This window comes from Podarcis gaigeae (assembly GCF_964106915.1).
Source record: "Podarcis gaigeae genome assembly, chromosome: 7".
Taxonomy (NCBI): domain Eukaryota; kingdom Metazoa; phylum Chordata; class Lepidosauria; order Squamata; family Lacertidae; genus Podarcis; species Podarcis gaigeae.
This window is the reverse complement of record NC_139683.1, coordinates 49,421,030-49,446,976: the sequence shown is the minus strand read 5'-3', so window position 1 is coordinate 49,446,976 and position 25,947 is coordinate 49,421,030. Positions and strand designations below refer to the sequence as shown.

Here is a 25,947-nt window from a genome sequence, read left to right as displayed (position 1 = left end):
TCAGGATAACGCTTCATTTGTTGCCTTCTTCCTTTTCAGACAGGTAGTCCCTGTCTCTCCACCTTCATTCACCTTGTCCTTGCTCTCTCCAGAGATTTTCCAAGCTCACAGCACTTTTGCAACTACAGAACATATGTGCAAGTGGAGGCGGGGATCAAGTGAGGGAATGGGTGGCCCAGGAAGAAGCAGGACGTGGCAAATGTGCTTTACACATCGGCAGCGGCAGGGCAGCACCTTGCTGCTCTCCAGGCAGCTTTGAATAGGTTTGGTGCTCTCATACATAGTATATGAAAGCAGCATGCCTATTCACCTATTCTGCATTTTTTAAAAAAATCAGTGAACAAAGAATGACAATTCAAAAGTGGCTAGCAGATCAATCAAAACCATGGCTACTCAGAAGTAAGTTCCACTGAGTTCAATGGGGCTTACTTCAAGGTTAGTGGGTATATGGGTGCAGCATAGAAATGGTTAGGAATGTGCTGTCAGTGACTTAAGTAGCTCGCGTGGAAGCACCTGCAGTCACTGCTGCTTGGTTATCAACAAATGCAGACCTTTCTTTTTTTGTTTTGTTTAATTTATCCCACAATACATGTGGAAGCCTAAATTATACTTGTTGGAGCGGGGAAGATGTTCCAAAAAGATGCCCTAGTTGCAGTTTACTGTGCTGCAATGTGGAAATTTAAGGAAGTGAAAGCCAAACCTATCAGCAGAAAAAGTTAGAAATACCTCGCTTAAACCAAACCTAGGGAGTTCCCTGTTGGCCTAATGGACTGAAAAGAATGATGACACTGCTGTGCACAGTTGTGGGACACAAGCAAGACCTGCTTCCTTGGCTTTCAGACTATTAAGAATATGCTCCTCAGATAGGAGAAGCCCAGATTTCTTTTCTTTTCATAAAGAAAAGTACATATTTCTGGAATGTTGGGCTTTTGATTTCCTTTTATCAGAAACTAAAATGTGAGGCATGTTGGCAGCAAAAGGGCTATGTCAATGCCCCGCCCCACTCAGGCAATTTCTGGCTCCCTGAGGTATGAGTGCTGCATTCTGCACTGTGCAGCGTTAGTGTATAGCTAAAGGGAGAGGGGAAATTTATCTACCACCTCACTTGCAAAATTAGATAATGAAGGAATGCTTCTGAGAGGTCATCTGGAAACTTCCCATAGAACTTTGCCTGGCTCCATCTTTATGTTTTTTTTTTTGGTACCAGATGAAGACCTTTTTATTCATCCTTTAAATAGCTCATGTTGCAACTCCAGTAATATCATAGAATTGTAGAGTTGGAAGGGATCCTGTGGATCATCTAGTCCAACCCCCTGGAATGCAGGAATATGCAACCTTGGCATTATCAGCACCATGCTCTAGCCAACTGAACTCTAGCTGGTGGCCACCACTTTTGGCAGGTGTAGGGGGGCAAGCAAAGCAAGCAGAGATAGCAGCCCTAGTTTATCCATAAAAAGCTAGCCACTGATTATAGAATTGGCTCATATGAACTAAGATCCCCCATCAGTTGCCTAATTCACCCACAGGACTTTGATGCAATGAAATATAATAAATGTTATTATTCTTCATTGCATTTCTTCATCAAGGTCTCTTGAGCCAACGCCTGCACTCAAAGCACGCAAGGAACATAACTACACAGAAAACAGGGATGGGAATTGAAGCAATATGATCTGTGCTGCAGGAGCAGCACATCCTGCTATATCTTTTATGCCGCGGGGAAAAACCTCTCTACTTGGGAACATTCACACCAGATGTGATCAAATGACCTATTCCCCCAAGGAATCCTGGGAACTGTAGTTTGTTAAGGGTGCTGAGAGTTGTTAGGAGATTCCCTTCCCAAAGGTACAGTTCCCTGAGTGTGACTTGACAGTCAATCCCTTTCCCCAGCATACTCTGGAATTGTAGGTCTGGGAGGGGAATAGGGAGCTCCTAACAACTCCCAGCATCCTTAACAAACAACAGCTCCCAATATTTTTTATCGAAGCTATGATTGTACAAATGGTATAATAATGCTTCAAATGTGACCTTAGTTATAATTAACAATTGTACTTTACTTGTTGGGAGTTTAGAACAAGGGCAACTGAAAAAGGTGCATTTTTAAGAAGTCGGCTGTGTCAAACTGTGATGTTAGGAATGCTTGCTGCTGCTAAAATAGAAAAGCTATTGAATTGAAACACCTGGGGTGCTGTTTTCCTGTGTCCTGAGCAGAATGGGCTTTCTCCTCCCAGCTCAATTAATTTAGACACTGCTATAAACCACTCAAAGGATCTGGTGAGCCTCCAGACGCCAATGAAAGACTGAAAGCTGTTAACATTTTGTCCATTACAGTTAAAATCCAGCTTTACTGCTTCAAGTGAGAACAGAACCCCAAATTCCTCCTGCTTCCTGACAATTTATAATGTTGTGGATGTATTTCCTTCTTCTGTCAACATTTGAAATCATGGGAAACTACTGAACTGTTGTCATTTACTGCATGAAATCTTAACTGCTCTTATGAAATGTTAACATGGCTATTGGCATATGTGGATGTGGATCCGAGTGAAGCAGGGGCTGTTGCTCTTTCCCTAAATAAAAAGTAGCTACTTATGCTTGAAAGGTTGGGGACAAGAAAATGAGGGAAAAAATCATGGCCCTTAAGGGAGATTCTCACCAACCCTTCCTTTTCTAATGTTCAACCTTTGCTTAAAGGTAAAGGGACCCCTCACCATTAGGTCCAGTCGTGGCCGACTCTGGGGTTGCAGTGCTCATCTCGCTTTATGTGGCCAGCATGACTAAGCTGCTTCTGGTGAACCAGAGCAGCGCATGGAAACGCCGTTTAACTTTCCCGCCATAGCGGTACCTACCGTATTTTTCGTCCCATAGGACATTCCGTCCCATAGGACGCACCTAATTTTTTTTGGGGGGGGAAGGGAATAAAGGAAAAAAATGTTTCCTTTATTTCCCCCCAAAAAACCAGGTCGGGTAACAGCGGGATGGCGGCGCTGCGCCTCCCCGCTGTCCCCCGAGCTTGTGGGGCTGGCCGATGTCTGCCCGGCACTCAGGGCGCTCTGCTTCAGGGCACCGTGCGTGCCAGGCAGCAGGCTGCTATCTGCAGCATTGGTAGCCCCGCGGGAACTTCCGCGGGCTCCCCAGGCTTGCTGAAAGCTTCCTGAAGCCTGGAGAGCAAGAGGGGTTGGTGCGCACCGACCCCTCTCGCTCTCCAAGCTTCAGCGAAAGCCTGTATTCGCCCCATAGGAGGCACACAGATTTCCCCTTCATTTTTGGAGGGGGGAAAGTGCGTCCTACAGGGCGAAAAATACGGTATTTATCTACTTGCACTTTGACATGCTTTCGAACTGCTAGTTTGGCAGGAGCAGGGACCAAGCAACAGGAGCTCACCCCGTCGCGGGGATTCAAACCGCTGACCATCTGATCAGCAAGTCCTAGGCTCTGTGGTTTAACCCACAGCACCACCCGCGTCCCTAGGGCTTCAAGCTAGATGAGCTCAAACAAAGCTGTTGGGCAGGACTACTAAGGATTAGAAGGTATGCTTGAAATCCTGCTTTTGTATCCTTAAATTGCCTTGCCTACCATCAGTGCTGTGTATGTGTCTCAACTGTTGTTGTTTAACCCACAGTGCCACCCGTGTCCCTTTGCTTATATAGCCAAAATAGCAATAGCCATGCAAAAGAGGGACGTGCCACCAGACTCTGGGACCCCAATGCTTGCATAAATACAAAAGACAGCAACACAACACCCTAATGAATGAGTGATCCCCAAAAATCAGCCCAATGACCACACTCAGTGGCCACAGGATGACTTGTCAGGAGAGGGAAACTGAATGGAAGTGGCCATGGCTGGCTGGAACAGTGCAAACTTTTTGTTGCAGGTCCTACTTGCCTCTTATTAATAACCGTAACCAAATAAATATATCAGACAGCATTAATGGGCCCTCTGGAGATTACAGAGCTATTTAAAAACTTCAGCCAGGACTTGTTCTCCAACAACAGTATGATGTCTGCTCTGAGAACAGAGCTTCAGTATGCAGGCTCATCAGCCAAAACAGCAGATTACCCTGAGCATCTGCATTTGCCATCTCCATTGCTCTATAAAAAGGAGTGGATAGAAAAGCATATGTCAAGTATAAATTGGCTAGAGGCACAATTGTAAAGGAGCCAGTAGCCAGACAGACTGCAGGTGCTAGGCATATGAAATGAATTTACTCATCAGTGAGTGTGGCGTGCATAATTATTTCATTATATATTTTCAACGCAATGTTCATAGCTCACGTTTGACTTGCCCTGTCTTCAGGACCATGTCTCCTTTCAGAAAAGGGAAATATTTGTGATAGGATGCTGCCACTGCCATCATTACTCTAGAGGAAATAAACCATAGCCCCCAGATCATATAGGAGTTGCAAGCGTGGTTCTGCGTGAGATAACCATAGATAACTGTTGCAAAATTTAACCAGTGCCTGGTCAAAAGGCAACACCAGATTCAAGGAGTAGATGTCTCTCAGAAACAGGACCAGCTTCAGACTAGTGAGGGGCAGGCAAAGCAACCCCCACTGGCATACTCTGCAGCACCCCTGCAAGTCTAAAGGTGGTAAACAGCAACACCATGATCTAAGTCAAGCCACCTGCCATTCTCACATTCCTACAGTGACTTACTGTAGCATTATGGGAACCACCATATGGCAGTTCACTAATCTTCTGCTGCCATTCCATAAATCCATGCCAGGGAAGATGGGTTGACAGGAGAGCCTGATTCACGTAGCAGTGTGTCTGCCCCAACTCCTGCCCCCACGGAGTCCCCTACTTAACAGCGAATCTGAGGTTACATTGTCACTTTCCTGGTTTTATACTACAAAGCATATGTAAAACCAGAAATTTTAAAAATATAATGTGATTAAATTATATTGAGGACTTCATTTAAGGCAGGCATAGGCAAACTCCAGCCCTCCAGATGTTTGGGACTACAATTCCCATCATCCCTGACCACTGATCCTGTTAGCTAGGGATCATGGGAAGTGTAGTCCCAAACATCTGGAGGGGGGCGGAGTTTGCCTATGCCTGATTTAAGGGAATATTTAATCCTGAGTCTAAGGCAAAGACTCTGTGGCCCTCCAAATATCTCAGATTGGTGACTCTCAGAGCTTTCCAACTATCAGCTGACTGAACTCTCAGGCAGCATGACCTAATCAATAATCTTATCAGCAATCATACTCACATGCCCCCTAATTCCTTACAGAATGAAGTGTGACTAACTCTGCATCACAGCATCCAGACTATTGTCAACAAGAGTGTCTTGTGGGGCCTTAACAACTAACAGACTTGTTTATAGCTTAACCTTTTGTGGACAAGAGCTCACTTGTTTTATAAATGAAACCAACTCTAGTCCCTGGATGCTTATGCCACAATAAATTGGTTAACTTAAGACTAATTTTGCATAGGCTTGGCTGCTACTTTGAATTCAGTGTGCCCTACTTTCAAGTAAAGCTTCACAGGAGTGGGTTCTTACTCTGCAATACCATTCTGCCCTTTCCCACTGGTTCTTAACATAGCCTCTTGGAGAAAATATCAAGTGCCAGGATTGCAGAATGGTAAAATTAAAATTTGCTTGCTATGATAATCATCTTTTCACTCTGCACAGCAGCATAGGAAAGCTACTATGTCTTATTTTCAAGAAAGAAGAATGTGTACATGGGGGGAGGAGGAAGAATCTACGATCCCTGAGCAGCCAAAATTTAGAAGGCCCATAGAGAATAAGTAGTCAGCACCTTGATGAGTTAAGGTATACTGCATAGCAACAAAACAGAAAAATTGGAAATGGTTAGACACCCACTGTGGTGCTCCTCCTGACCCAAGGATGAATAGCGATTCCCAGCAGTTAAAAATCTTTGTGAAAGAACAAAAGCCAGCAAAAGGCTAAACCCATGAGCTCTGACTCCTAGACCTTTGTTCTAATGGATCTAGCAATCTACTCCTGGTTTGTTTGGGGTTTTTTTTGCCAAAATCTTACTAAAGTTTTGGCAGCTTTTACAAGCTTCTCTATACAATTTGATGAGTCTGAGAATCCAACATGAAACTTGGTGCATTGTTCTGGCTCAAAATGCATCTGTCTCCGATTCTGTGTGTGTACATTACATGTGAACCTGAACAGAGATTAGAGTCCTTACAGAATTGGAGGTGAGTGAACGCAAGTTTGTCCAGATTGCCTGGCAGTAAATTCAGCTCTTGGCTTAAAGAAAGCAATCCTTCTTTGCAGGAGATGTTAAAGTTAGTTGAATAGTTCAAGATAAATGTATTGTCTATATTTTGTTGGGAGAGAGATACACAATGTGTCTCTCATAAAAATCACAATACAAACCACAAAGCTGGGTTGCCATAATGCCTGTAACTCCCTAAGGAAGAGTCTGCTTTCCTACTGTTCTTAATCTAGGTAGCTTTCTATCAACAGCCCTCTCTTTCTAGTTTTTAGGAACAGGCCTCAGACTAACATAAAAGCAAGTATAGTCCAATGGTAAGCTTCCTTCTGCACAGTCAATAAATAGGCGACACAAAAAAATCAAACACAGGTTCAGATCTTCTAACTGTTTTGTAGTAATTGTGTATCCCATGAAGTGTGTCTATTCAGGCAAACTGATAAGCCATGGTTTAGATATCATTAGCAAGTCCCAATCCTGGTTTAGCAGCAAACCACAGTCTGCAAACCCTTCTAGCCAAAACCACAAACTAGAGTTTGTGCAAACCAAAGTTTGCCCACAAACCAGGCTCAAATAACAGTCTGCAATCCTGGTTTGGCCACTAACTCAGAATCATAAGTTTCTACTTATCATGCACAGGGCACAGGTAAGGGAAGGAAGGAGTATACAATGGAACTCCCTCCCCCTGGAGGCACAGAGTGTGCCTACAAATTCTACCATGAGGGGTGGGGTGGGGACAAGCTTACCTAGCTTGTGCATAAATCAGGCACTAACTAATTTTGTTTACTTGGTGCAAATCCCAAACAAAAACTAATTTTGATTAGCCCAGACATTTTTGCTTGACCAAAACTTCCAGATTCCTGTACTGTGAGCCTTTCATCAAAGAAGACAAGAAATTATTGACTTTAGGTCAGAAGGGTGCCTAGAGGCCACAGGCCATGAATATCCAATATAACTAAAGGGATATAAATAAAGGGATATAAAGTAAAGGGATATAAATACATCCTTCTGGAGCATAGTCACACTTTTCCAGTATTGAAGGTCAAGCCAGAAAGGCACTAAAAGAGTTAAAAGCCCAAATGTTTGCTAACAAATTAATCTACTCCCAAAGGTGGGGAGCTATGCTATTGCAGGAAACCCCCCTGAATTTTAAATTATTTTAATGTTAAACAAATGCTTTCTGTAGCACGAGGAGCAGCCAAAGCAGTGTACAACACAATAAAAAGAGTGTTAGGAAAAACACATCTCAGCAATAAAAAAACACTTGAACAACATACATTAAAACATTAAAACTTGTCAGCCAGCGCGGGAGACAGTTGTTTCGCCAAATAAAAGGCCTTTTTTTTATTCAATGGCAATCACAACACAAATGGAAGGAGGTTTAGTGCTTATATTAAATAGTATAGAAAACAGTACAGCATTTAAGCAAAATCACACAGCATGAGGAAGATAGTAAGAACAAGATAATGTACCTCTCTGTTCTGTTATTGGGAGCGTCGGGAATCAAGGGAAAGATTCCAGCTGGCCAGTACACTCAGGACCCACACCGAAGCTCAGGAGTCAGGCCCCATGTGAGAGATGCATACGCTCCAGCCCCCTGCTGGCCTCTTGCTGGCTGACCTATTATGTCAATCCCTCCCACCTGCTAAGCTAGGTCAATCTACTGAGGCAGCATAATTAATTAGTAGTCCTGCAGCTGCACTGCTGCCTACAGGCACTCAGCCTACAGCTGGCCCACAAATGAATCTTCCACCAACCTGCTGCTCCATATCCCTGGAGCCCACACAGTAAATAAAACCAAAAAACCTTGCCAAGGTACCAATAAGGGAGGAAGAATCATTCAAACCAGTATCTATTTCCTCAGGATACAAAAGTCTTCTTGCATAGGTTTTATCTGTAACAGTGAACCAAGTTCCAGATGAGCCCTGGCCAGATTTAATCTCTCTGTCTCGCATCCACAATAGCCTACAAAGAGCCAACCTAGTACTACTAGGAGTAGAGTTAACAAGCGGTCATGACTCTGCTATCCATAAATTCACGAGCCAATCCCTCACAAATTGCAAGACCGGAAAGCATTGAATTTGGCCTTCTTATCCGTTTGAAATTGCAGAACTTTTAATAGCTGCAGATATCAAACTTTCATGTTTTAGTCTTTGACAAGCCAACATTTCTCACAGCAGCTTGACTCCTAACCAGCCCTTTGTACTGCAGAGCCAAGCCAAGCCAAGGTTAGTGAGCAATGGAGAGAGCTTAAGCATGAACCTGTATTAGGATGACACACTAAGATTGGCTTAGCTCAGGGCAGTGAGGCAAAAAAGACAAGGGAGGGGCAAAATGGTCATGAATTCCTCTCTAGGTAAGCCATAGTTTGGGCTTACCATGAAATACAAACCAGGCTACATATATCTTGCTACATATTAGAGTTTAGGTTTCCAAGTTTCATATTCTGAAGTCATCAATCCCCAATTACAAATTGCTTGGGGATGCAATTAGTCATCTTACACTCTGTTCTCTACAAACACATTGTTCATGTCACTACTGCTTCTCTTCTGCTCCCCAGCAGAGCAACTCAATTCTTCATATCTATTTTTATTTAGTCTCTGATTTAATACCTCTCCTTTCTATAGTGGCCTATACTGAAGGCAGCTGACTATGATAAAAATAATACAGTAAAAATAAAGCAAAATAAATTAGAAGCAGTAGCAGGATAGACTTCAAAATGTACGCTGAAACAAAACAGGATTGTGGCTTATATATGGCTCATTCAAATGCACACCCCTAGCACTTAGGGTGGGAACATACCTTGCTATAACACCATCTGCTTTTGCCCAAACATAGACATGCCACTAATATTTTATGTGATGGTGCAAGTCTCTTTGTAATACCAATACAGGATGACATGAGTGTTCAATGCCCCACTTATAAACCTCAAATCAGCAGGATGAGATTCCTTCAATGAAGGAAGGTAAGTGTTCTCGTGGTAAAGGCTTGACATCAATCACACACACACACAGGGCTCTGCAAGTAACAGGTTTGATGGGCTCCTACCAAATTTGCAATTTCAAAACAGATGCAACAGGGAAAGCAGAGGGAGCAAAGTGGGGAGGCAGGGGTAGAATATGCAATTATTTCAGTTAATCATACGTGAACTTACATTACAGTAGGATATTTGGACTAGGGGGCCATTCCCAAGGTTTCACAGAGAAACCTCCCTCTAGCAGGGAAGTTTAATATATTTACTATCAAAGGCTTATAAACATGCTGTTCTGCTGTGCTGCTCTTGCACACAGGATTGAGTAATTCACAATCAAAGGGCATGTGGAGGTTAACCGCTCTCTCGACCTCTAATAAAATGTGTTGTGAGCTCCAGCACAGAGCGCAAGTCACCATAATTCTTTCTTCGGAGCTGTTCCATTTGGAAGCAGTTGCTTGGAGAGGACCAGGGCCAGAGGAGGAAAAACTGGAGTCAGTAAACCATTAAGGCACTTGGCATATCCATGAGCTGTGAAGCTCAGGAGGTGTTTTAAGCTGAAGAATTTTCTCATACCGTACTCCTAAGGCTTAATGCACATGTTTTAAGCACTAATGGCTTTGCCACTTCATTTATGGCTAAAATACATGTGATGTGGAAGATCCGTGATTGGGATCTTTCACTTTAATAATAATGAAAGGTTAAACAGGCACCATAAGGAAAGACCAGGATCCCCTGCAACATTTCCCCTGTTTGAAGCTGCCCCTAAGCTGTTTGCACAAGCAAAAGTAAAAACTAAAAGTATCCATATGGGTAACTGTTTGTTCTGTTCCATGTTTCATACTGTGTGGGGTTCGAGGCGATTTCAAAGTGTGCCTACCTTTGGCCACCCATAATTGTCATCCCTCTGAGCAAAGAAGTCAACCTTGTCTCTCAAAAAACATGTAATGCACAGTGCCCAATATTTCTTCATGCTACATACCCAAATCTGTGAGGTGCAAGTCATTGACCAAGGTGTTGAATACCTTATTCATGTCACATCTGATGAGGTCACCGTCAATGCTGAGCTTTTCTTTGAAGACGTTGACAGGCAATTCATGTACTTCCACTTTCAAGAGCCTCCAAGTTGCAAATGTCCTTGTTTTCTCCTGCTCCAGAGGGTATGATCTGAACCAATGGCTTCAAGATACAAGGAGATTCTGACTAAACATCAGGAAGAACTTTATGATGGTAAGAACTGTTTTGACAGTAGAACCTTGGAAGGTAGTGGACCCTCCTTCCTTGGAGGTTTTTAAGAAGGTTGAATGGCCATCTGTCACAGACGCTTTAATCGAGATTCCTGCATTGCTGAGGGTTGCAGTTAGATGATTCTACGAAAGTGGACTATGATTTGTATCTAAGGACCCATTCCTAGCTACTTCAAGAAACTCAATACTGACTCAGCCTCAGGTCACTTTGAAACTCAGGAAACACACTTGATCTATGCCTGGGGATTGTCTCAACTAACCATTTCATTCTTTGTAACCATTTTGGCAATTCAAGCCGCATGGCTATTTTATTCTCTGATGTGATGTTGGTGCTGTATAATACACACATTTATTTGGAGTTTGAATGGAGACTGATCTTCTGCTAATTGAAGTGCAATGCAACATCCCAGTGGGACATCTCCATGGCAACATGTGTTTATATACATGCTATCATGTAACCTATGAACATATATAGAGTAAGTTGCAGGTGGAAGGGTAGTTCTGCATTGCTGCAATCTGTTAGAAGCAGATATTGAGGATCTTTTGATCCAAAGGCAAGGTATAAATCTTGATTTAAGAGAGTTTTTCATGTTCACTGCATTCACAGAGAAGGGTAGAGTAAAAACAACACACTTTTGTCTAAACCACAGCACCATCTTGTGGCAATAATTATACTATACTGCAAATCTAAATCCATAAACTGCCGAACAGAAGCCCCAAATGGGACATTTTCTTCTGAAAGCACCACAGGTCAACTCAGTTATTAGAATAAACAAACGCACACCAAAGCATTCTTAAAGTCAATTGGTCATACCCAAGAGCCAGTACAATTTTGTGTAGCCTATTAGAAAGTGTTCATTCTAGGTCATTCATTTTATAGTTTGTATGTGACCTTCCATATACAGAAGCAACAAACTTCTCATTATTTACAAGACCCCTTAAAAGAGAAACAGTTGAGAAGTGCCTGATCTAGCTAGTGACTGCCAATATTCAAATTACTTCTCACTTGGAAGATTTAAAGATTATACCATAAAAGCATTTGAGAAATTCTAGTGACAGGATTAACAGATTCTGTAAACAGCCTAAGTAACTTCTGTTCATTGAGTAACACTAGTTTTTCACCTCAACCACTGAGGTTTGATATTTTCAGTTCCATTAACGTTTCAGCACCCCAATGGATCAAACTGATCACAATCATCATAAAAGCACACACAGAAACTTCTTGTTTTAAGATTTTTTTTTACAGCTGAATTACAGGGAGGCTGGATCTTGTAGAGAATTACAACATTTTTTATACTCTACTGCATCCCACGGAAAGGCCAGGCAGAATTACAATTAAAGTACAGGTTTCACATTGCATAAAACACAGTTTACACAACATCCGGGTGTACAAATGAGCAGTATTCAATAATTTATAGTTATTTACTTTCATAGTATTGGACTACATTTTAGCATCTTCATGCAAACCAACACATGCTTTGGCTCTTGAAAAGTTGGCATTATTCCTCAAAACCTTCTTTGCTGCATTTTCTCTCTTAGTCAAAGGAAGTGTGTACAGTGCTTTGGGAAACAAACACTAAAACACATATTATCAGAAAGTGCTGATTACTGTTTAACATTTAATAAAGATACTAGGGTTTCCATTACATTTTTGCCAGCTAAAATAAAGGTCTGTAGGTCAAAAAATATAGACATTACGCATTTTAAGTTACACTCAACTTCACAAATTTCAATTCTGAAAGTGTCATTGCAATCCTTTGTAAAAATGTAGTTTCATTGCACACAAATTCAGTTTTATATCCCTGAAGATTTCCATGTACCGTGAAAATAGGAAGTGGGCCTAGTTCAAAACTGTTATACTCATTGGGTTACAAACATCTCTCCATAAACGTCTGAATGTGTGATTTAAGAATTTACTGTCCCCCCACCCCACACACACCTCAAAAAGCAGCAGTGTTTTACAGTCATGCTCCTTTCCTCACACAATACATAATAGTGCAAGTCTATACTTGACAAAAACAGCAGTATTTGAATTACCTGTGAAAGTAAACATTACCCTATGGCAAGGGATGCGATTAACAGGGAATTGTGTTCATGATGTTCAATCAACACAGCTGAAAGCGACTAGGAATGTTATTGAACACATTTCAAGATCCTTCTCCTGTGGCATATTACTTCTCCCTGGAAAATCTGCAAGTTCATAATGTTAGATATTCTCTGAATATGAAAAGCATATCATTTGCATACCAATGAGTATGGGGTCCTTTTTTGCCCAGAAATGGGCAAAACTAACTATTCCATAACTAAAGTATGTGATATCCAAAAGAAAACAAGTTTTCTTTTCCAGTTTATCTATAGAGGTGTTGTGTTACTCAGAAAACTAGTTTTCACTATTTATGCTTCTAAAGAACTGATTATGCCTTCCCAACACTGGCCCATAAACCTTCTATATACATTATGTTTCAGAAAATATTAGGGTCATCTGGGAAAAGGGATATCCAACATAGTTTAAGGTGTTCCACACTGTTTAGTGTGTGTTGTTCAAAAAAATGCTTAACACTCCTTTGCCTGAACTCCAAGGAATATCAGAGCATGAAGCAATAGGCCCTGAAACTAAACATCTAGAGAGAATTATCTGAAGGTAAATGCCATCATCCAAACCCACTTCCCCTTTTGAATAAACTGTAATACTCAAAATTCTTTATTAAAGCAGATGCACTGAAAAAATGTAGGACTGTAACTCAAGAAGACTTCAAAATGTACAACCATGCTTTCCGTACAAGTTTTCCAGAAGCACACAAATTGTTATATTTCCAATTTACTGATTGCAATGAAGTGATGGTAATTCGGCAGCTTCCAGAATTGCTCACTGCCAGAAACAGCTAGGTTGACATTTAAGAGTAGAGTTGTACTGGAGTTACAGCAGTCCACTTGCATAATCATCATCTTCCTCATTTCCACGGGAACCTCCTTCACCTGGTTCACCCACTTTGCCCTGTGGAGTAACTGGGGATTTCTTCTTCACACCTCCTCCTGGGACAGCCAATGAGAGGCCAAGCTTGGCATACTGGCAGAGGGCAAGAACAAGATGTTGAGCACACATGCCCTGTTTAACTTACTCTTCTGCAGTCAATATGAGTATTTTCATAAAGTAACAGAATGGTTAATTAGCAAGTGCCAGCACCCCACTAATACTACTCTAAGGAAAAGTAACAGAATACAAACAGTGGACACATTCATCTGTGTCCCAGGGCACCGTGATTATTTCTCACTATTTTATCTCAAATTTTTAATCTACAAAGCCATTAACAATTGCAATAATAAAATCATAAGACATTAAGTCATTAAAAACACAAGCAATGTAAAGGAAGGCCCATCTCTGCAATTTGAAATCAGTATTTACAAACCTATGTTACAGCCAATCTTTTTCTAGAAGGAAAAGGCCCTCTGAAAAAAAAGTTGTATGACCAAGGTGACAAGATACTACCCACAGCCCATTCAGACTTTAGCTTTGGCAGTGACTTGAATACTCGTGTATCACAGGAAATGCCACATTTATGCACAGCATTGCAACTTACTATTTGTCAGTACAAAACACCCTGTGGATCAAAATAATCAGTTAATATATTCTTCTTAAGAAAATAAACTGAGACACCAACTTACATCATTGTCCATGTATTTAAAGAGTGGTGAATTGCAAACATCTGATACTTGGTCCTGGTCTTGCTGATCATACCCCTCTAGGAGCTGCTCCAATGCAGCACAGTCTTCACTTTCACTGAAGCCTGGTATGCTGAAGCAATTGCAGTATTATTTAAATTACTTCACTCAAAGCAAAGAAACTAAATTTCCATATAAGGTACAAACAAGAAAATGGAAGATGTGAGAATCAGGGCCTGAGAAGTACCTAAACAACCACTTCCTACAATATGACCCTGCCTAGATTCTGCATTCTTAATCAGAAGCCCTATCCTGGTTTCCCGCACCAACTGAAGTTAGATGGGAAGTGACCAAGACAACAGCCTTTTAGGTGGTGGCACCCTATCTTTGAGATGTTCTCCCTAAGGAGATTTGCTTAGTGCCAACTGTACCATTTGTAGACCCAGATATACCAGCATGCATTGACTGATTTTAACACTGCTTTTATCTGATTGTTCTGCGCAAGTTTTAATTATGATTAAACCACTGGGATCTTGGGAATTAGAGCATAGTGTCATCTGTATGGTTCACACAGCTTTATTTCTCCATTCCCATCCGAATCAAGAGAGGCTATGGAGGTACACTGAAGCCGAGAAGGCATGGATTGCGGCTAATAAACTGAGGCTCAATTCTAGTAAGAAGGAAATGCTGTAGGTGGGCAGGTTCCCATATCTAAGAACTAGGTGTTCCACCTGTAATGGCAGGAGTTGATCTAAAGTAGCTCCTGTGGCTAGGAGTGCTTAGGCCTTGTGTAGGCTAGTTTGCTAGCTATGGCTGTTCCTGGAACTGAATAGCTTGGCCCCACTTAGACTAACGTAATGGGTTCTATGTAGGGATGCTCCTGAAGTGGTCCAGCTAATGCAGAATGAAGCTGCTAGATTAGTAAGTGGGGCAAGCCCAATGGAATCTTGTGTCACCTGGTTCTGAAAGCTTGGCTCTGGCTACCAGGCAGCTACCAGCCAAATTCAATGTGTTAGTACTATCATATAAAGTCTTTGGGACCCAAATGCCTAAGAGTACCAAATGAATGAATGAATGAGCAGCTTACTTTCTAAACCAACAAATGAGTTTTGTAGATGTAACAATTTGATATTAAGACGAGGAACAAATTTATTGTCACTCTTTTATAGGCAAGGAGCGTTTCTCAATAAGAGGACGTGCCAACGAATCCTGCATTCAGCGCTTATGCCAGTAACAGAAATACAGAGCATAAGATGATGAAGAACACAGCTATGCTTTTAAAAATTAAAAACAAATCAGGCAAACAGATGACTTACCTACAACTTTCCCTGACACATTTTTCTGCAGCAACATAGTCATTTCTGTGAAGATGAACTAAGACCTGAGCAATAGTTTTCTAAAAGGAAAAAAAAAATGACTGATTCACTCTCTAATAACAAAGCAGTATTAATTTCTCAGTTTAATGGATTCAATAGAAAAAATATAAATGTCAGCATCTCAAAAAAGAAAAGAAAAAATTAAGGGTGATTTTTGAAGAATTAAGGGTGATTTTTTTCTTTCAGAAAAATGACCAGGTTCTTGGCAACAGATGTTTGGCCTGCTATTTTCTGAGCAAAGTTTAGCATTAAATAACTCTCCATAACTGTTTCAATTATAGAAAGACATAAAATAAATACGCCTTTTGCTATTTAAGAGGACTTGGATCATTACAGATTATGTACTTTGGGCATTAGGCTACTTTGCCTCTTCTTCACCAAACTAAGGATGTAATTTTGAAGGTACTCCTCATACATTCATCAGCAAGCATTGAACACAATGATCACATCGGTACACGGAAGATGCTTGTAGCTTAAAATAAACAGGGTCCCATGAAAGCTGAACCTGAAACCCTGCTAGCACCTAACAACAGACTCTGCTAGTCACACACAAGTGAATTAAATAACCAAGGCATGGCACAAAAGTTATGCAGGGTAAAATAAGACTTACTCCACCCAATCCATAGATATTTGGGATTTTCAAAGATGTCAGATTTTACAATTATAACACTACATAAAATATAGAGCAGGCCAATATTTTTTAAAAAATCAGCTTCCAAGTTTGATGGTTGTTGTTTTTTTTAGAGTACTTTAAAACAAAAAACAAAAACATGAACCAATTTTAACATTTCCAACTGTTTTAAGACTAGAGATTAGCGTGTGTATGATTTCTAGTGAGGAATACATCTAACGTTGTTCAATTAGATGTGAGCTTACAAATTAGTGTTATTCAAAAAAAAAAAGAGAGAGCACCTGTTCAGAAACAGATATAGAGACCACCTGGCTTTATACCTTGTAACAAGTTGGATAGTTTTCAATATCTTTATAAAGACTCTTTTCCTTCTGAATAGATACTGCAGCCTCATCTAGTCTGAAAGACAATGAGAAGGATTGGTACATTTAAAGAAAGGAACAGCAGGAATCAGGAGAGAAAATCACTCCTTAGCTGTCCATTTTCCAAAAAGGCCGCTCAACATCCAAGCAAGACATGAGCTCATGTGCAGTTACAGTGAGCCCATACTGAACGTAAAGCTGAAGGAACCACTTCCTTACAAAACACATGCTGGAGTATAAGGAAATGGTGAAAAGCCAGGACAGATTTATACTACCTGCAATGCATTTGGATGACTGTGTCTAATACAGCCACATGAGCACTGGGATATGGAAAGTGTGGCTGACACCATTACAGATGTACAGGAAGAAATGATTATGATCTGTATGTTTTAGTGGTGCTAGCCCTAATTGAGTGCCAATGAGAATGACCTTTATCTCCCGAACCCAGACTAATTTTGCTGCTGGGGAGATGGGATTCAATGAGCATATACAGCTCTAAAGAAAAGGCAGTAGAATCTTAGAATTGTAGAGTTGGAAGGGACCATGAGGTCTACTCCAAACTCCTGCAATGCAGGAATCTTTCTGCCCAACATGGGACTCAAACCCTCAATCTTGAGATTAAGATTCTCACATTCTAGCAACTGAGCTAAATGAAACATTACTGAGATAGGGATAGCTTTGCCCATTTTCAATGTTTGTTGTATTTTTTTTAAAGAATGGTAAGTGGACACGAAAGGAATGAGTTTGTCTCCTTTGGCTTCAGTGACTTTGCAGTTACCAGCCAATAGAAGCCCACAACATTTTAATTCTTAAATGAAATATCTGTTTCATTTGAAAGTCAGTTATAGTAGATGCCATTCTACAGGAAGAATCTATTTCCCAAGAAGACAATTTAAAAGTCTGCAAGCTAGGAAATTGTAATTCCCCCACCCCAACATGGATGAATGTCATCTAGATATCATGCAATAATTTAATGATCAACTGTGAATTTATGCAATAGCTTCATCAGCTGGCAGTGCCATGAGAATGATTTCATTTTAAAAAAGGAATACAAAAGTTAGGATGCCCACCTGCGACCTCTGACTAAAAGCCTTGAAGCTTTTCCATACATTTCAACTGCTTGTCGTAAACGTTCTTCATTCTAGATAAGAAACCAAAATCATACAAGAACATTAATGATTTGTCAGGTAAAATTCTCTCCAGTTTACTTGCCTTAATACACAGCTCTATCAGCTGGGTTACCCAAACCTCTCTGAGTAAGCTTAACTGGAACATGAAATTCCAGAAAAGTTGCAGCATTTAATGGAATAAATGTAGGCCCTGCAAGGTAAACATTGCATTTTAAAAACTGTTTGTCGTGAGTTGAGAAGGTGAAGACAGATAGCTTGCCTGTTTACCTGTTTGCCAAGCTTGGACCCCAATTTTCTAGCCCCATTTAGGCTTTGTTATCTACTCTTATGGCATATATACTATACAAAGCAAATGACATTTGCTGATGAAAGTAGCAAGACTCATGCAAAAAAAGAATTCAGCAGTGCTGTCAGAAAGACCAGAGACAAGAAGACATTTAATAAGCACATCTGAAGTTTCACTCTTTTGCAACAGGACTTGACTGCTGTTCACCTTTTAAATTTTATTCTCTGCCATTCTCAACACATTTCCTGGGGAACATACTATATTGCTTTCAGGCGACTTACTTCAAACACTGCTGCTGTCTGCTGATAAAGTTGTATAGCCTTGTCTGGATTTATATTTTCTATTACTCTGAAATAAAAAGTCAACATTATTATTTAGCTTGATGGCTTTTTTTTTTAAAGCAAACTAGATAAATCAAACTTCTTTTCCAGAAAAGAAACCAATGCTTTGAGTTTGCAGACTTACTTCCCAGCCCGATCCAGGGCTATAGCTGCTGTGTCAGGTGTTCCATTCTCCAGGTACATCATGCTGGCTCTCTGAATCATTTCCACTGCATCATGATGTTGTTTCATCTCCTAAAGGAGAAAGAAAGAGATTCACGTTTGTCAGGAAAAACGGCAAATCAAGGTCTATCTAATACTTTCATTTAGTTTTATCACATCATTGCATATTTGAAACTATTAAAAGTTTTGTTAAACCCTTTGATAAAAATCAGTACAACAATCTTTAGTAGATGGAAACATTAAAAAGGCAAAGAAATTCCTGCAAGAATCGTATAGTTTGCAAAGAGTGAATGACTAGGGGCAACTGCAAACACCCATTTATACAATTTTATGTCAACACTATGATTTAAATCTAAATGTATGTATTTCACGAAGATGCACTGCATTTGAGGCAATATGAAAACTTCCTATGTTGTTGATCTGTGGTGGTTCAAGCATTGGCTATGCGTGTGAGAATCACCTGGAAAAGGTTTATTTAATAGGTTAGCTAAATATCCTTCCCTCACTTTTATCCTAACCAAAAAGTGTAAATTTCTTCATGCTGAAAAGATACAGCTTTTAAATACAGATTAGCTGACTTTCAAGTCAACAAAGGTTGAAATTCCTTACCAGGAACCACCTTCCTATTAATATTACTATTAAAATTACTTTGAAGTAAACAGGGCAATGAAGATGTTAGGAGTCCTTGAATTTAAGACAATTAAGTAGTACTGATTGAGATCACAAGTACTGGCTTCGCTGATAAATGGATCATACAAGCAGCACAATTGAAACCCAAGAGCCACCAGAATGAAATAGTTTGGATTTGGAAGACCTTGGGCTTGCTACCCTGGCTCAGTTGCACTGGTATAAGTACCGAAAAAGGAGAGCCAGGGGCAGGGAAAGAAACTATCTAAACTTATTCCAAACCCATTTCAGCTTGGTCATGTGACCTAGCAACCTGGCAAAATCTAATCAAAATCTCAAAAAAAAAAAACCCCCACAAAAAACCCCGAGTTTATCAAACTACAGGATTAGCATTGCACAGGACAAACACCCAATAATTAGTTGTAACCAAATCAAATATAGTTTGACTGGAAATGGCCATACCTTTAACATCATGCCAACTTGTTCATAAGCTCTGAAAAGCAAAGCAAAATTCAATCAGTGCTGAAAGTGTATCATACCAAAGAATATAGGACAGACAATCCTAAGATGCAGGCACCTTGGAGCTTATTCACTCCGCTGCAATATGCAGCACAGAACCAGACATCTAAATTACATGTGCTTTGATTTTTGCTTCATGATTTGGCTTGAAATGGGAATTTATAGCTCTCTCCCATGAGATGATGTGTGGGGAGCTCACTGGCTGTCCACGGGGGAAAAATTAAGTCCCTTTTTTTAAAAGAGTAAAATATAAAGTAGATGCATAACCGTACATCTCTTATTGCTACCTAATTTTGTAATATGCGAGAAAACTCACAAGGTACCGTATATACTCGAGTATAAGCCGACCCAAATATAAGCCGAGGCACCTAATTTTAGCACAAAAAACTGGGAAAACTTATTGACTCGAGTATAAGCCGGTTCACCACACCACAAACCTGGTGGTGGCGGTAGCGGCGGTGGAAGAACAAGCACTCCGAAAGATTCCTCCTCTGCCACTGCCGACAGCGGCAAAGGTGGAGGAGGAGGAAGGAGCAGCCCGAAAGGGTTCCTTTCGGGCCGCTCATCCCTCCACTGCTGCCTCTGCCGCTTGCAAGAGTAGGCATGGGACCCACAGATGGGAGAGGCACAGGGCAGCGCCTGCCATTGCGAGAGGCGGGCAGCAGCAGTGGGACCAGCGGCAAGAAAGGGCTCCTTTCAGGTAGCTCGTCCCTCTGTTGCCGCTGCCCACCTCACTCGAGTATAAGCCGAGGGGGAGCCTTTTCAGCATAAAAAATGTGCTGAAAAAGTCGGCTTATACTCGAGTATATATGGCAATTAGGATTTGGGGGGGGGGGGAGTATTAAAAAAAACCTGCGCTTTTTGATTATTTGCTTTGTAACTGCTCCAGAAACAGGTTTTGCCTTGAATCTTAATTTTGTTTGCCCAGGCTTAGGCAGAGCAGCTTCCTCACTGCTGAATGGGCTTTGGCTCTGGTGCAACTTTACACTGGCTTAACTTATTTCAGCTTCCTTTGTCCCAGCTTCCTGTGCACTGAATTGCTGAATTATATTTTGATGAGTGTCAACCTCAATTAGATTTTCCATATACTGAAGAGCTCTCAACAAATTAAAACTGCATTCATACTTACTTTGCAGCATGGAAGAGACTGGAAGTAAATCATTTTGAGTCAAGGATACAAATTATACCATGTCTTCCTGAAATAAATACTATATTCAATCTTGAACTCTTTTTAAAGAGGGTAGATACTTGAATGCTATTGGTACAAGTTAACATTCATATATGGACCAAATAATTCCACAAAGACAAAACAATCCAGATCATTTCAAAACTACTACTTTTGGTTGTGGAGCGACAGACCCTTCTGCATCGTGACAAGCAGTTTTTCTAGCTCAAACTTTTGATTGAAAAAGGCAAAAGATCCAATGGAGATGCAAAAGCTAGTGTCTCAAGAAGCACTCGTCAAGAGCTGTGGTCATGAGTCATGTGGTAAACAGAGAAACCTCTTGAATTTCCTCCCCTAAATATGATAGAAAACATTACATCAGTATTTCACTAAACGTTTGGAATACAAAAAAGGAGTAACAGTCCAATAGTCATGTTTTCAAACCCTTAAGCAAAGCAAGAATTAATGAAAGGATACGCTTTATTGTTTTCCTGGCAGAGAGCTTCTTTATAATAGGCTTCTTTTGCCTGATCATATTGTTTGGCATTTTTAAAAGCAACAGCTGAAAAGAAATAGAAATTAAAATATATTATATTCTGTGTTTGCATGTACACAGTAATATCCATTTACTACACCTCAGAAATCATATTTAGAAGGGAACTTTTAAGAGACAATTTGGATTTTTACTTCAGCAAAGTGATTTCTGCCCAGATCCTGTCAAGTTTATTATCACATTCATAAATCAATTAATGCCATACATTTCTTGCAATTTTAAAGAAATGTGAATTACTTTTTATTATTTGTAGTAATCCTGAATAATGATATGAATCTTAAAGAAAATCACATTTTAGCATCAAAGGCTTTCACAATGTTATGGCTACAATCTTTATGCACGCATACTTGAAATTAAACTTCATTTCACACTGCAGGGCTTACTTCCAAGTAAATAGGCATAGCATTAGGCTGCAAGAGAGATACTTTGGCCTAAGAAGATTAGACAACACTCCAACATCTAGCCACTAGGAAATACTGTGCAACCTGACATCCATCAATAGTCTAAGGTAACCTCTGGTTTTCTTAATATAATGACTGCTGGGGTTTTTTCCCTTACCTGGGTCCCCCAGAAATGATGGCTCCCATGAATGTAGAAATATACTTTCCCCTAGATATTCTGAAGTGTTTTGCTCCTGAAAAGCCTTTATAAATTAAACCAATCTAGCATTTCAAACAAACCCCCGAATATATTGCCTGCCTATTTTTACCCTATGTATTTATTCAGAAATGAGGAACAATGGCAGGTAGTCAGTTAGCTACTGCTGCAAGAAAACAGCACTGTGGGTTAGAGGAATTTAAACAAGTTAATCCACAAACTGCTTTAACTGCCAATAGAAGTTAGCTTTGCCAGGGAACATATGAAACATATTTAAGGTTGCAAAAACGAACTGCCAACGTTTTACAGAACATACCTGCTTTTGAATATTCAGTTGCTGCACTGTCATAGTCTGGCTTCCATTTTAATAATCCAGTTTTCAAACTGAAATGTAGAATAAGCCAAGAAATTAATAACAATTCATTTTATTAAAAAAAACCCTCTTTATTGTAAACTGCTTACTTTTCTTACAAATAGTAACAACAACGATACGCTACATCATTAAGGAATTTGATGCTGCAACTGTCATACCAGCGATTGCCTACTGGCTAGTAATTTCACTAGATGTGTCAAAATGGTGACCAGGTATCAGGTCTTACAGTCAAACCTTTTCAATTCTACAAGGAAAAAGAGATTTATCTGGTTCAAACACAGCTGAGTTAAGGGGGGACATGCATGAGCTTTGCAGCTTACTGGTGCCACAGCACATGCCTCTAGTTTCAATCTCTGACATAGCGTAACAGGATCTAGGAAGAGTGGCGATGACCTCTACCTAAATACTGCAACCAGTACAGGTCGGGTGGCCCAGTGACGCGACTTTGTATTAAGGTAGAGTCCACAGAGGTTGGGGTGGGGGAGAGAAAGGAAGTACGCAATACTTCAGGGCTTGAACATCCTGGGTCAAGCAAGCCCCATTAAGGAGACGACGCACTGATGACGAGGGTATGCCTGAGGGATGCAAAGTGTTGTCTGCGCATAAGCGCAAAACCCAAAACAAGAAACCGCCCCCCTCTTTTCTGGCGGGGGAGCTCAAGGCAGAGCCGCCTGGAGTTGCTCTCAAGAGACGAGCGCGGGTCCGAGAGGGGCTCCCTCCGCCCACAGCTCCTCCCCGGGGGAAACCGCCCCGTCTCCCGGCACTGCTCCATGGGGAGCTGGAGGTGCGCAGTCACCCACAGCCCCCGGGTAGAGCCTCCCCACTCGCCCGCCTGTTCCCCAAGGGCTGGCAAGCCGGCTTCCCTTGTCCCTCGCCGGCTTCCTTCGCCCTCTCCCCTCGCTCACTATTTCTCCGCTTTAGCGATGTGCTCCAAGCCTTCGTTGATCTTCTGGGCAGCCATGTCGCCCTGCAGGACCTGCAGGGATTCAAGGCCGTGACGTTAGCGGAGGTAAGGAACGCCGCTGCACCCAAACAACTACGAAGGGCGGAGTCTCCGCGAAGGGCGCTTGCGCGAAGACAGGGTGTTCCGCCCAGGGGCGGATCCGATTCCTTAGCCTTTCTCTCCTGCGAAGTCAATGCGGATTCTGCCAGCGTTACACAAATGGGTCTCTTGACCGACAGCTTCAATTAAAAAAATTAAAAATGCGCCTTGTTTCAATACATGAAAAAGCACTCAATTTTTCAATAAAATGGTTATGACGTTGCCTTTCTTCCCAGACCCTGACAATGCTAGTTAATCTTATCATTTGATCTGCTTCCCAAACCTTTGATATCCAATCCTCCAGTGATAGCACATTAGTTTCCCCAGTTACATTAGATTGCCTTGCTTACTGCTGTTATAGATGTATAGCCATTTTTCTGTCTTCTTATAATACATTAATCTTTAACATTGCAAAAGATTATAACAGATCTTCATCTACCATCTCAGATAGGTGACCTACATTTTTTTTTTGGGGGGGGGTGTCTGCTCTTGTTATCTATTGCTAACGGAATGGAAATATAATTTAATTTGTGCTTATATGACTGAACTGGTCAAATGAGGTGGAGCATTCCATTCTTTTACTTCATACTGTATTTCATTTTAGGAAGGCATCATAGCAGGTTATCTTGAAAGCACTTTATATTTTCCTAGTGACAAGCAAACTGTAGGAACAAACCAGTACTTAATATGCACTACTGTACTTAAATACTTGAAACAGAATCACAAAAGGTCATGCTAGAAGAATTGGCAAATAGACTTATTTGGTAACATGGGTGGTGGAGAGCTACAATGGTCATGGTTCAGTTCCCACCTTAGCTGATAATCATTGAGTGTTTTGAGCATGGGTGTCGCCAGGATTTATGTTGCAGGGCAGGCTTCATGTTAGCTTAGATTTCTGCCTACAAATGGGTATAGTACAATCTTGCACAAATACTAGGAAATTAGTATTGTAAGAATCATCAAGGGTTTTGCTTACTGAAAGTGAGATATAAACTCTTGCACAAGTATGTGATTGAGATGTATATACATTGACAGCGAAAACCTTTAAGAATTTGACTGTATTACAAGTGATGAGAGAGACTGTGGCCTGGAACATTTAGGATGAAACAACAAAAATTATCTAAAACAGAAACAGATGCAAAAATATATGGAGACCGTTTTCAAGCCCAACAATGTTAAATAATAATATATATCCTGTGATTTCTGCATTAGCACTGCTCTAAAACTTCTCTTATGTAGAGATCAAGTATCAGAATACTTTTGCTCAATGCTCTACTACTTTATACTTGTACACACATACCCAGATATTTGGGACAAAATACAGATCCTGGGACAACAAGGGTTCTATTGTGAAGGTTTTTAAAATAGAATTCTGGTTTAACTTACATTGTAACAATTGCTGTCCAGCAGAGGGCTGTATATGAACATATATTGAGCAGTTCCCGGGTGTCATTAAACAAGATGGCTCTCAAAACTGAATTTATTTACAGAGGAATTGACTGCATGATGTTTCTTTCTCTTGATATTTATTGCTTTTATACTACACAATCTATAGAATCAAACAGTGTCCTACAAAAGGTGCAAAATTTGGCTTTTGTGTGTGCTATTGCAGTGTAAACATATGCTAATTTACTAGGGCTGTGCAGTCAGGATGCACAATTTATGTCTAGGAATCCTCCAATTCAAAAAGTCTGCCCTGGGTCACCTGGCAGTAGCTCCACATCACATCCTGACCCTTCTCTGCTTGGGAAAGGAATGGAACAACTCAAGAAAAGTGTAATGAGAAGTGAGGGCTGGGGAAAGTGATCAATAGTTTATCTTGTTCCCTCCCACTGGAGTTAATGGGAAGGGAATCTGAAAAATACAAATATTTAGGTTACAAAACTATAAAAATACAGTCATACCTCGAGTTGAATGCGCTTCAGGTTGAGCGCGTTTGAGTTGCGCTCCGTGGCAACCTGAAAGTAATGGAGTGCGTTACTTCCGGGTTTCGCTGCTTGCGCATGCGCAGATGCGCAAAATGACATCACGTGCATGCGCGGTAGCGGCGAAACACGACCCGTGCATGCGCAGACGCGCTGTTGTGTCCCGTTCGGGATGTGAACGGGGCTCCGGAACAGATCCCGTTTGCATCCCGAGGTACCACTGTAAAGAAAAATTAAGTTTGTAAAACAATAATTACCATGTGGTTAGGGTAGATCAACGTGTCAGTGTCCACTTATCCCCAGTGTAAATATGACATATTGGCAAAAGTCGGAAATTGAAAGATAACTATAGCATGTACACAGAAATCGATTTCAGATTTGAAATCAGCATTGGAAGAACATATAAGAACAGCTGAAAAATCTCATGCAACAGAAAATGGGGGAAAAAAATTGTTCCCCAGTGTCTGAAGTCTCACAATATTGGGTATTCAGCAGTGCAGGGAAGAAGAGTGTCTTTGATGTAGAGGAGAAGATAAAAAATATAGTCATTGTTTTGCAAAGAATTATAGGATCTATCACTGGGGAACAACTACCTGAACCAAAGGCATTCATTTTTACAGCAAACTGAAATAAATGAGTTGTTTATATTAGATACATGATATAAAACCAATGCAATATATTAGAAGAGAGTTATCTCATTATAAAAACCGCTGCATGAAAATGCCAGGGGAACTTCATTTGACCTTCAGTGGTTTCTTAAGTCCCCAAGATATGCGAGATAATTTTGTTTGACATT

General features: G+C 40.8%; 1 protein-coding gene across 1 annotated transcript; it reads right to left on the bottom strand.

Annotated features, from left to right (window-relative positions):
• Positions 1–11,621: 11,621 nt before the first annotated feature.
• NAPG (NSF attachment protein gamma) lies at positions 11,622–23,248 on the bottom strand. The gene is made up of 12 exons (XM_083746811.1): positions 23,090–23,248; positions 22,128–22,195; positions 21,139–21,223; positions 20,626–20,643; positions 19,440–19,470; positions 18,313–18,422; positions 18,129–18,195; positions 17,502–17,572; positions 16,390–16,468; positions 15,379–15,458; positions 14,066–14,195; positions 11,622–13,469 (listed from the first exon to the last, which is right to left on the bottom strand). Exons 1-12 carry the CDS (start codon positions 23,143–23,145, stop codon positions 13,320–13,322), a joined length of 945 nt encoding a protein of 314 aa, XP_083602937.1. The 5' UTR covers positions 23,146–23,248; the 3' UTR covers positions 11,622–13,319.
• Between the last annotated feature and the right edge of the window lie 2,699 nt (positions 23,249–25,947).